This window comes from Mauremys reevesii, linkage group 9, assembly GCF_016161935.1.
Source record: "Mauremys reevesii isolate NIE-2019 linkage group 9, ASM1616193v1, whole genome shotgun sequence".
Classification (NCBI taxonomy): Eukaryota; Metazoa; Chordata; order Testudines; family Geoemydidae; genus Mauremys; species Mauremys reevesii.
The window spans coordinates 1,387,976-1,400,803 of record NC_052631.1 but is presented as its reverse complement, the minus strand read 5'-3'; the positions used below and the strand labels follow the sequence as shown (position 1 = coordinate 1,400,803).

At 38.8% G+C, this 12,828-nt stretch overlaps 1 protein-coding gene across 5 annotated transcripts in view; it reads right to left on the bottom strand.

The window, feature by feature from the left end:
* ATP13A3 (ATPase 13A3) overlaps positions 1–12,828 on the bottom strand; it is a 95,914-nt gene that overhangs the window by 9,103 nt on the left and 73,983 nt on the right. For all 5 annotated transcript variants that reach the window (XM_039487266.1, XM_039487264.1, XM_039487265.1 and 2 more), the window contains 12 exons: positions 12,196–12,320; positions 10,939–11,117; positions 9,463–9,585; positions 9,294–9,373; positions 8,355–8,397; positions 8,139–8,248; positions 6,723–6,819; positions 5,560–5,632; positions 3,483–3,660; positions 1,989–2,176; positions 675–763; positions 93–173 (listed from right to left, as the gene is read on the bottom strand). In XM_039487266.1, coding sequence (XP_039343200.1) covers positions 93–173; positions 675–763; positions 1,989–2,176; positions 3,483–3,660; positions 5,560–5,632; positions 6,723–6,819; positions 8,139–8,248; positions 8,355–8,397; positions 9,294–9,373; positions 9,463–9,585; positions 10,939–11,117; positions 12,196–12,320 — 1,366 coding nt within the window. The remainder of the gene's footprint in view (positions 1–92; positions 174–674; positions 764–1,988; positions 2,177–3,482; positions 3,661–5,559; positions 5,633–6,722; positions 6,820–8,138; positions 8,249–8,354; positions 8,398–9,293; positions 9,374–9,462; positions 9,586–10,938; positions 11,118–12,195; positions 12,321–12,828) is intronic.

Genomic DNA, 12,828 nt, shown 5'->3' with positions numbered 1-12,828 from the left:
AACTGTACTCCATCAGCATTTTATACAGGATGTACTTGTAGCCCAGGAAAAGGCTACATGGAAAAGGCCACTTGTTAATCTGAGCTACTTACCTCCACCAAGACGGATACAATTGCATTGATGATGATGATGATGAGAATTGTTATACGCCACTGATATGGTACACAAACTAGCTGCAAGACAAAGTTGTCACAGGTGAACAATGTCCACTAAATGCATTGAACAGTTACACACAAAAAACTGTGTACATATGAAATAAAGCAAATTTGAAACAATCTTGGTTGTAAACCTCGAATTTTAACTCCTATTTTATTGCTTAAGCACGACTCTTTGTGATAGGGCAAATCATGCTTATTTGCAGAGTGCATTTGGTAGTATCACCTCCCATTCTACAGTACCTTGCTGAGAAATTGTTAAGGGTTTTAAACACATGCTGCTTCTGTATTCATTAGAGCTAAAATAAAAATTAAAAAATGGTGAGACTAAATTTATATTTGGCTCTCACTTGACTCTATAGGTATATGCCAGATTTTCACTAAGCTTGTCTTCTGGTAGAATTTGAACTCTAGCTTTCAAAGGGTCAATCTAGCCAATGGGAACTTTAGATTGGAAGAGAAGCCAGCCAACTTATTTTATGAGGTATGAAGTTTATGTACCTGCTTGTTGAATCTTACCTCAAGAACCCCGTCAATGGATTCAACTGGATACAACATGATGAATAATGTGAAGATATAAATAACTATCACAGATATAACAAACAGAACTGTAAAAAGAAAAAGAGAAATATAACATTAAACATACTGTCACGCTTCGTGTCTGCATATATATCTATTACAATAACCCCTGAATAACAGTTCACAACATGTATTTTGCATTGGTAGACCATATACAAGTACATATTACATGAAACAGTCTTGGATTTCTCTCCTGTAAAATTATACTGCAATGCTTTTATTGTATATGCAAAAAAGCCACCTTAAACATCTGGTTAATTCTCATTAACTTATGAAAACAATGCAGCTTATGTGACACTTAACTTACAAAAAGGCTTCCTCTTTCACAACAACAGAATATACATCTCAAAGCACACTGCAATGGTGGATATAATCCTCATGTCACTTTAGTGCGCATGCACATACGTGTATATCTGTGTGTGTGCATGTGTATAGATATATATATTTTTTTCTCCATTAACCTTCTAAAACAATACATACCATACATATAATTTCAGATAAATACAAAATGACTAAATTACAGGAGTTCAAATCAACCACTGCCCTAGCAACAAAAAGTTACAGATTTTAGATTAGACTTTTTTGCACTCCCAAGAAAAGACCATTTTTAAAAAGTAAGTTTTGAGGCCCATAATGCAGACCAGAATCTTTCAGAATTCTGAAAAACATTAAAGCAACTGAATCTAAATCTAAAAAATCTGCACGTGAGATTTCTAAATACACAAATCTTAAGGATATTAGCAAGCAGATTTAGTGTATGCAGCAAGCACACAGATTTAAGAAATGAAAAATGTTATTATTCCGTGTCTTAAACAAAACAGCAGTGGAATGCAGGAGTATTCTGCTACCAAAATCATTGAGTCAATAGAGAAACCTCATTAAATACAGTGGTAATGACTGTATTTAGGTGGTTTTTCCAGAGAGCGCATACCATTTAAATTTCATGCATTTTACTTTGGAAAAAAAAGTTAAAATTTGTAGAATGTGAGAATTTCTGCACTAACCTTCCCAAATTCCCAGAGGAAATCTTGACTATTCTACAATACTGCCCCATCTCTTTTCACCTGAGAAACTATCCCCTTCCCTCTTCTCTTGGGGAAACCCCACATTCTTGCAGCAGCAAATCTGTTACTGCAAAAGCAGCACAACATGCTCCTGAACGAATGTGCTAAGTGAACAAAATACGCCTACTGTAATTTGGAATTCTTACTTAGAAAAATACAGAGGATTTGAATATAATGAGAAGAGACTTACCATTTTTGTAGCAAGGCTGCCTAAAGGGCTTCCCTTTAGAAAAGACAATTGCCACTATGAGGTACTGAAAGCTGGAGATAAAAAACACCGTTGTGTTTTCATAGTTTTTGATATTGTGCTCATCATGAAGAGTTTCATTCTCATGTTGGGAGGAACTGGTGTTTGTGGCTGCTGATAAGTTACAGGCACTGCAACACAGAAGAACATTCAACATGGAGTCAAAGTAGAAGATTACAATAAGTTTTAGCCTTGTCTTTATTGTGAAAATAATTCCGGTATAAATTGCTACAGAGGTTATGGTGGGTATGTTTTGGACATTTCACCACGGTTAATGAAGTAATTCAGAAAGGCCTTTGTGTTAGGTGGTGACAGGTCATGAACTGGAGTTTCTTTTGTGCCCCGTGAGTTCTGAATTCTTTTGGGTTTCCATTGTGTCAATTAGTGATACGAATTATATAGGACTTATTGTTCTACTGCCTGTGCAGTAAGTGAATTTTACAAACTGAAAAACAAACAAAGCGAGACAGGTATAAATAACAGCCTGTAGCCCAGTTTGCTGCTGCTTCATAACAGGATGATAGAACTTCATTATTCAGAGCTGAAATAAGCATAAAACCCATGAAGTTTGGATCTGAAAATTGCTCTGAAGTTCAGGGCTCTTCAGATTCAGGGATCCAGTGCAGGCCCACTTCTACTAACATTAACAACTGGAAGTAATTGCTAAGACTCTATCTTAGTACAGAAAACTATCATACAAAGGTTATTAGTTTCCCTTCCTTTCCACTCTCCAGACAGTGGTGTAAACACTGACAGTCCATCTCTGATGGTCTCTTGTGGTCCTGGCAGCCATTCCTTATAAGGAGGTCACAGAACTCCCCCAGTACATTATCTTCAACCCTTAGAATACGGTTCCAGAGTGTTGTACACCGTGGTACTGCAGCTTAGTGAAACTTCTTCTGTACTTCACCTCCTCTAGTAGCCCAATCCCATAACACACGCTTCACTAATCCTCCTAACCCGGACAAAATGAAGCCCATTACGCCGCTGGCCTTGATCTAACTTCCTGAGCATGAGACGATTATTCCTCTTCCCCCAAGAGGGCAAATCATCTCTCTCTCTCTGCTCACCTTGCAGCATTCCCAGCCCTTTGCTAATTCTTCCACACACCATATCCTGACCATCTGACATGACCCTACCTTTCCCTACTGGTCCCCACGAGTCTTACAGGCAGCAGGAAAGAGGGAGACCTCCAGTTCTGTGACAGAGGCTGGCAGGGCAAGCTGAGGCCCACTCAAGGCAAGAATCCCACTGTAGTTTGATTCCAAGAAATCAGATGCCTTTTCTCCTTCCACGGCAAGGAAAACTGCACATTAGCCAGTTGCCATGTGAAATGCACCTTGGAATTTCCTAGTTACCAAAGGGCATTAAATTATTTATAAACCATTCCCCCTAATCAGTGCTACCATATTCTGTATTTACCCGTGTACAACTTACTCTGACTCTGTGGTCCAGGGCTCATACCAGGGTTGCTGTTTGACCCAAATAAATCCTATGGTTTGAAAACCAAGGCAGGTGATAATCTGAGCCAGAACTGAGAAGAGAAGTTGACCTGAGATGAGACCTGAAGGTGGCCTTTGTGCAACAAGCTCCTTCCAAGCAGGATTTAAACTCACTGTATTGGGAGAAAGAAAATCAAGGATAGTTTATAATCTGCACGTTTCCCAGTATTATTTTGTTTAACTTTTATGGAGTTAGGCTATGTCTATGCTAGGAGCTCTGGGTAGGGTGACCATCCCAATATTTAGGCGTTTGTTCCACATCCCGATCAATGTTAGGTCAGGATGCAATTTGTCCTGATATTTCATGGTACTCCATTTTTTGGGGGTTTTTTTGATCCGCCGGTGACTCCCCCTCCCCAATGTGTCCCTATATTTTCTTCCTTTCATCTGGTCACCCTACCTCTGGGTGTGATTTCCCTGCTCCTGCACCATAGCACACTAGCTCTCCTGGGACTCGCAAGAGGATAAGTAGCCATGGTAGCACAAGTAGTAGCCGCCTGAAACTGGGAGGGGGTAAGCACTCGGCATGGTTCAGCCATGCCTTTGGGCTACCATGACTACTCAGCTGCTTATACTCACACAGGCTTGATGAGAGCTAGTGCAAGTATGAGTCTGCAAGCTGGGGACTCTCACCCCTACCTCGTAGCCTAGACAAAGCTTCAGAATGTTCTACTTGTGACTTTCAGATATTTGCATTGTCCCAAGTTCCTTTGGTGGTTCTGAGTGTGTATCAGTTTGTATCAGTTTGCACAAGGCAGCATCTCGACAGGTTGCTGCCACAGAGATGGTGAAAACCAGCCTCCCATTGGCTAACCAAGCCTTGTGGCACCCAGGGGAGTAACAGCAGAGGTAGACCGACCTTTCCATCTTCATGGCACCTGTAAGAATCAGCGGCAATTACAGGTCCCCTGTCTGTGTTTTCAGACGGGATACCTCCATTTCAAGAGCAATAATTCTTCTGTTAATATCCCCTGAGCTAATCATTCGCTGCTTGCTTTCAAGTGTGGATAAATACATATGCCTACAGCGCAAGTGAGAATGTAATCTCTTGTGCATGAAAAAAAATCCCTCTGTGAAAATGTAAACAACAAAGTGTAATCGCACCATGATCTTTTGGATTAAAAGAGTCTTAACTCTTTAAATAATGCCTACTCACTTTTGGTCAAATTTCAGCCTCACTGTACTGCCAAGAGCTTCATTCATGACATCATGGCTGCTAATCAACTCTGCGTGGTGGCACAATGTCACATACCTGAGCTAGTGCAATACTTTAGCATTAGATTTTCTAATTCATACACTCTTTGGGGATATTCCCACGGTTTTGTTCACCCTTTTCCGCTACATTCCCTTAAGGAGAGACAGACGTAAGTGGCATCTCTCTCTTGGGATAGAAAGGGAAGGAGAGAAGGAGGTTCCTGTGCTCTTGCCTGCCGGCGTGTGTCAGGTACGGGAAGTGGAAGGTCAATCCCTCCTCCTACCTATCCCCGGTGCGCAGAGACTGGGAGAACAGCTGGCAACGAAACAGTAACTACTGAATGAAAGCAGAAATCACCCAAAAAAGGACTAGGGCCACAAGAGACCTATGGCTGCACAAGGACAACCAAGAACATACTTACTTGCATGGCAGACATAATTAACAATGTACATTTAGACCATTGACATGAACAATGGGATTGAAAATAATGAAACAACGGGATTTTTACCTTCAGGGTTTTTTTTTTTAAATAACCCCATCTCCCTCCCATACTATAGCTACATGCAGAACTGTAGAAGAGAGATACAGTGGGATACCTGTCAGAAACTTGGGGACTTTATCATATAGTGTATTCATACTTTTGAGATGGTGCCTTTACAGTTACCAAACCAAAAGTCATATTGATGTTAGTAGGAATATTTAACAAGATACTAAAAAGTATGTGCTTGAGGCGCACATTTGCTCTTTTTTCATAGTTAAACAAACAGCTGATTACTAATAAAACAAAACATCAGAAGTAATTCAGCATAATACTCACTGGTAAAGACAACAACCAAAATGATTGCCAGATCGATGAAAAGAAACTGGAAATCTCCTAAATTACTCAGGATCTATACAGAAAACACAAGTGCAATATTACTCATTTCTTCACAGTAAGAAACATTTTACAGCTTTTTAAAAAAATTCATTTGCATGAATACTTGCACAGAAACTTTATAAACCATGGGTTGATCCAGTAATTGGCTGAGTATCCGAACTCTGTGGGAGTCAGGAGTATTGTGCCCCTTGCAGGATCAAACCCTGTGGTAGCAATGTTCTGTATGACACTAAAGCATGCAGATTCAAATCAATTTCTAGGTAGTTTTTCAGTGTAAGTTGTTCTTTGGCCAAATTAGTAGATAACAATGCTGCCTACACCCAGCAAACAAAGGCGATCTTAAACCCTGAAGTTTCCCAAGAGTTCTACACAAGAAAATCCCATTCATTTAATCACACAGCATATGGCTCAAAAGCTGCCACTCCCAAACTCCCTTACTACTAGCTGGTATTCTGAATTAAAGATACAGAGGTGAATTAACCAATAACAGTTAAAGTGGAGGGAATTTCCACCGAGGGCCTTTAAATTAAGAGATTTCTGCCAAAATATACCCATTTTCTTCCCCACAACTCAGTATCTTCCAGTTGCTCTATCTCAAGCTGTATGACATTACTGAGGTGTCATTTTGTTTACAGTACTGTTCCTTTGGTAGTTGTTGATACTATGGCATGGTAACCAATGGAAAAACAGGTCTTCATTCTACACGTTCTGTTAGGTTTTAGTATTTTATTGCTCTCTCTAGGTACATACCTCCATCACAGCAGTTCTGAGAGCCGTTATAACCTGATTTGGGTTTTTTTTGCCTTTAATAAACAGAAAATGTTACCATAGTATTCCTTATACTAACTACTGAGAAGGACATGAAACACTGTGAATACCGTGGTAATGTTAGCTAGTCATCAAAGGCAAAGTTGTAATATTTCTAGATGACCATTATATATATTATCTAGAGAACGAAGGCACGATGAATCTTATCATAATCACCAAGCTCCCAAAGAAATTGACAGTACATTAATTTGCACCAGCCAGAGGTTAATTTGCTTATCTTAAACCCTTTGAATTATATTTAATAATGTTTGAGAGCTATATTGTCAAATACTCACAGAATATAGTAGGGTAACGCTGAAATACTGGATAATGCTGTACAAAGCCATAAACTTAAATACGCAAAAGGAAGTTATTAAAGCAGCACGGCCTTCCCTGTAAAAACAAATACATCCACATAACTAAAGCCATTTAAGCCAACAATTATAGCCTGGTGAACAAAAAGATAGCTAGCACTGAACAGAATAGCCAATGCAGTGAGATATTTTTTGCTAAAGATTGAAAGGTCAAAGACATGTAAAGAAACTGAAATGAAAAAAAAAGTGGGGGAAGGGGGGTGAGAATATATTTGCTAGCTGATCACAATTATGAACATGCCATCTACAGAGAATCACCAAATTTCTGCTTGATGCTGTTTAATTTAAAAAAGGTTTACTGGAAAACCAATAAATAAATTAAAATGCACCTCTCTTCTACGGTGGCACATTTTTACTCAACAGATTGCTCTTTGTGTGCATTCAGAATCAGATCTGCTGACTTCAGGGACACAAATTTCTTTTGAGCACTTATTCCAGAGCCTGCACAGCTGCAGTATACTGAACCGGATTCTATTCTGGCTCATGCATCAGGAAAGCTGTTAACCAAGTTCCAGTTGCTGGGACAAAAATCAGTTCTCAGCAACTCCATTTGAGAAGTCAATAGGTTTCCCCCAAACTTATCGCTAAGGCAGAAGTTCCTGAATAATTTTTATTGCTGGTGATTATGCACAAGCAGAAAAGAACATTGCTTGCCTCTCAGACCCCAAGTTAAGTTTGCAGGGACTGACAACACCTAGAAAGAGACACCTTTATACATGTAAACAGAGTAAATCTGGTCCACAAATCATTGAGATAAACATGAAACTGCAAGTTTCTCCTTTACTGTCACTCTTCAGAGCAGAACTGCACTTCAGGGCATGAACAGAATCTGTGGCGCCAACAGCGGCTTTTTCAGTCCTGAATGGTCTCTCTCCAAGAGCACAGATATTAGAATTGTTGTTAAAGCTGCCTGTAAACGCCAAAAAATTAATCCTGATTTCTAATGGCAGCAAATCAATTAATTCTTAGGAAATTTAATATTCCTTCAGACTACTTCGGATGGCTAAAGGCTCACTCACAACTTTAAGGAAGAAATTAATTTTACATGGACAAAAATTGGGATAAAAACATATGGGATCATGCTGTGGAAATACAATACATTACTCACAGAGTGCCTTTACTAAAAGCAAAAAATATTAAGGGTTATGTCTGATCCTCAGGATCCAAACTGGGCCCCTCTCAAATCAAATAGGAATTTAAACAGTATATGGAGACAAACAGGCATGCACTGCTTTGATTTCATATTGGGGGCATATAGGATATTGCCTTGTACGCAGTGCTATATCAACCACTTCTACTTAAGGGAAACAGCTTGTTGAAAAGTCTGAGGTGCGTTACCTGATAAGGTTTGGCACACAGGAAATACTAGGAGTTCTGGAGGTGAATGGTGATGCCACAGAAGCCTCAAGTTCAGACAGTGATATACCACCATGGGCCTTCTTCAGTGCCTGCCAGTTATCATGAGGATAGTTAGAGATTTTTTAATAATCTTTTAGCTTTAAAATTCACAATAATGTGACAATAGCTCCTTAAACAAAATAGAAGTGTACTTACACCACAGTCATTTGCACCATCTCCACACATGCCAACATAGTAGCTATAAAAACCAGACAAGTTTCAGCATTCTACTTCATTCCACAACTGTAATACTTATTCCAACTATATTGAACACTTTTATACAACCTGACGCTTTCCAAGTGCTGTACAGACATTAACGAATCCTCAGGATAGCAGGTTATTACTATTATCATGATGTAGATAGGGAAACTGAGGCAGAAAAGTTAAGTGACTTGCCCCAGGTCAAGGAGCAAGCTATGGTCAATGCCATAGCCAGGATTAGAACTCCTAACTTTGTGACCACCTTTCCCATAGTTAATCTACTGCACCATGCTGCCTCCATAGCCTGGGAAAGGTGCATCTTGCAATATTTTGTTACATATTTTTCAAATTATTTCTAAGGTATCAGATGGAAACTATCCCTAACACTAGGGGAAAAAAATACAGCTGCAAAAATAAACCAGCCATTAGACTAATCCCCATTAAAAAAAAAAAGGGTAAAAGCCGATTTGATAGGACATGAATAACCAAATAAACAGAATTCATCCCACAAATATTTACTTGTTTAATAAGTAGAAATTAACTGAGGATATTAACTGTTCACACTAAGCCAAGTAACAAGATTTTTGATTATGCCTCAGAAACACATTGGTCAATTTAGTATAAATTGATGCTGTACCAAATTAAATTCTTCAGTTGCAACCTCCTGAAAAAGCAGCTACTTGAAAAAGCTGCGTTCCACAGTCCTCCAATAAATGACACTATTTTTGAAAGAGCTCTATTAATTGTCCAATTTGCCAACTGAGATGTTATAGTCTAGCCTTTTTACCAGGCTAAATGTAAATAGCTCAAACCGTAAAATGCTCTGTTTTCCCCCAAGAACATTTTTCTAACACACTAAACACCCAACATTTCCAGAAACAAACAAATACTCACTCCACATTTTGTAACGCTTCCACTAGCTGGGTTTTCTGATCAGGTGCCATGCGGGCAAATACAGTGCCATGCAACACCAGCTGAAAGACAACAGATTTCTTACCAACATTAGTCACAGTGCAAAATCTGCACATCATCCAAAAGGCCAAACGTCAATCAGGTTACTAACCTTGGGCACAAGGTCCTGAAAATGCTCCAGTATAACTGCGAATGACTTTCCATTCATTGCAAAATGATATTTAGTCAGCTGGAGGTCCTCAAGACTTTCATGGACCAATTTAATTGGAATAACCTGTATCAAAAGAAGGAACTTTGGTTATTTTAATCATAATATACTTACCCATATTCTTCATATTTTAAGGCACTATACAAAGGACCAACAGAAGTAGTAGCTTTGGAAATACAGCTTTAATAAAGGTTGCTGAGAATTTTAATTTGAGCTGCAGGAAACCTTGTAAGATTAAATTACACGTATTTAATAGCAAAAATTCTACAGTTTATTACATAGTTAATTATAAATAAATATTTTAGAACAAGCCCTTTAATAAAAACAGATTTTTTTTTATGTTTGAAAGAATCACCTGCAGCTGCAGCACCAATCTCCCAGTTTTTTTTTTAACATGTGTTTAGAGTAACATTTGATATTTTACTGCTGGTTGGTTTTTTTAACACTGAAAGCAGTAAGCAGAACTAGAGCATGCAGGGTCCCAGGGCACAAATTACATTGAGTCACAGGTCTCATATGTGAGGATGCTGCTGTGTCTGGGGCCAGTCTCTGCAGTTTTTTGCTGCTTTGGAAAGGTGGTTGTTTAAGACACTACCCTGCAGCACCGATGACAAATTTATTATTTTTTTTAACTGACTCAAATGGGAATAAGATCAAGCCCTTAAATGGAGGCAATTTAACACTGTATAATATATCCTGGGATGGTCTCTTTATGCAGGCCAGTGTTCAGTAAAGCTGTTTGTCCTTAAGACAGGTTTCATTATATTTACTTTTTCCCCTGAAGAGGACAAAACCCAGCACTAAGTAGATCTCAAGAGCAGAGTTCGGTTTCAATGTAGTTTCATTATTTTAATGTACGCACAGTGCTTTGAAGAGGAGAACAACAATATAAATATCACTATTATTACTATCTATCTCTTAGCTGTACTTAATGCTAAGGGCCTTAAAATTAAGCTGCTCTGCCACAGGTAGCTGATGGCTTACCAACCACACCGCTGGTCAGGATTTTGGTGTGCTGCCAATGAACAGCTTCTGCAATAGAGAGGCAAATCCTGTTGGCCAGCTGAGTGCATCTGACCCAGATTTCCTCAAATTTTCCCAAATAATTTTTCCAGACAGAAAATGAATCAACTCTGAGCTTTAGTTGTTAATTAAACCAAGCAGAGTTCAGTGAAAGATGAAATCACAGGAATTTCTTTCTCGAAACAGTCTGTGGTTCTAAACCAGCCCCATATTATGAATGGCAGGATTGTGCTGTACTTCTGGGATTGCATTTCATTGCATTTTCATTGGAAAGTTAAGTAGCGCATTTATTATGACTTGCACAACTATGTACTAGAATAATTTAAGGAAACTAAAGAAGTGAACCTAGCAGTGACTCTTATGCTAACACTTGAGATAAAGCAATGCAGAAATTACCTGTGAGTTAATGGCTGGTGATGAATTAGTGCATTTTGTGAGGGTATCTGCATAATGCCAGTTTATCCTGGCAACTTGCCCATCCTTTGGAGGTAGTGCTTCAGCAATAATGACCTTATCCTGAGGTAGAATCATTCCACAGTCTCTAGCCACAGAGATAGCAGTTAACATGTTATCACCTGTTAAGCAAGTAAAGTAAAAAAAGGGTTTCATTAAACAAATGGCAACATAGATGAACATCAGGAAAGGAACATACTTGAGTGAAACCTGCTTTAAAATAGCAGCAGCAGCAGATCTGTCTGACTGGCATCAAGGACTTCCTTACAACAATTCAAATCCACAGATAACCATGATATTGTACTTCCTGGTACTTAGTCTTATTTAGTCTGCAGAAGAGAAGAGTGAGGAGGGATTTGATAGCAGCCTTCAACTACCTGAAAGGGGGTTCCAAAGAGGATGGAGCTCGGCTGTGCTCAGTGGTGGCAGAAGACAGAACAAGGAGCAATGGTCTCAAGTTGCAGTGAGGAGTGGGGTGTCTAGGTTGGATATTAGGAAAAACTATTTCACTAGGAGGGTGGTGAAGCACTGTGGAGCTGGAAAGTTTATTCAGAAGGACCATAGGTCAGATCAATTAATTCAATCAAAATAACTATCAATAAATCACAGGAACACCACAGCATTGTTCACAGTTCACTCTTGGATATTATTATAGTAAGGTAGAATTCTGGTATATCTAAACAAAAATTTAACTTTTTTCCCCCCAAATGAATGCATAATTTTTAACAAATAGCACAAATGTGACTTTCCATTGCATCTTCCTTCCAAGCATCTCAAAAGTGCTTTATACATATTACTGAACACCCCTCCTTTTACTGATGGGGAAACTGAGGCACAGACCGTTAGACAACTTGCCCCAGGCCACACAGGGAGTATACAGCAGAGTAAGGAACAGAATCTAGATCTTCTGGCTCTTAGTCTTGTGGGTTGTCACAAGATCATACTTCCTCTCTTCAGATACCAAAAACAGAAATGTTATTGTCCCTGTCTCATCTTGTTTCTGTACAATATCAAACTTTTTCTATATAAGAGAGTGAACTTGGACCAGAGAAACTAAATACAACTCAGCTTTACACTCTGGATGTCAAATGTAACAACCCACATAGAACATATAACCCACAGATAGGGGGGAAAGCATTAAAGCCTTTCAAAACAATACATTTATTTGTTCCCAAAATGTTGGGTTGACTGTATTCTAACCTGTGACCATGACAGTGCGAATGTTGGCTTTATGCAAGTCTTCAAGTACAGCAGGGGTTTCTTGCTTTAGTTTGTTTTGCATGATAATTAACCCCATAAAATCCATGTTGCTTTCAATGGCATCTCTGTAACAAAAGGGGGGAAACATTTTCAGAAAAATTACAGCTAATTGATGTAGGGTGGATTGCTTTTTTTTTAAATGATGTGACTATGCTTTTATGGCAAAGCAAAGAGAAAGATTTTATTTTTAATTATGAAAAATAATAAAAAGATTCAGCCTCGTAAGCAATTTGAGAAATAATTTCTGTTAATTTTTAATTAGTTTATTTATTTAAGGGGAAAAAATGTAATCGCAAATGTGGAAAAGAAGTCACTTGTTTTGTGCAGTAACTGAATTTCTTTGAGATGCGTGTCCCTGTGGGTGCTCGTGCATCTCTGGAGTCCTTGAACCGAGATTTAATGTCTATTCAGCCCGTGCATGCGCGCTATAGAATCTCGTGCCACACACAAGAGCATATAGGGCTGCATATTTTTTTTACATTTAGCTGGAAACCCAAATCGAGGAAGAGAGAGAGGGCTGTCTGGGGAAATTAGTACCTTTGTGTAAGATCAACCCTTGAGTAGCCAGTCATC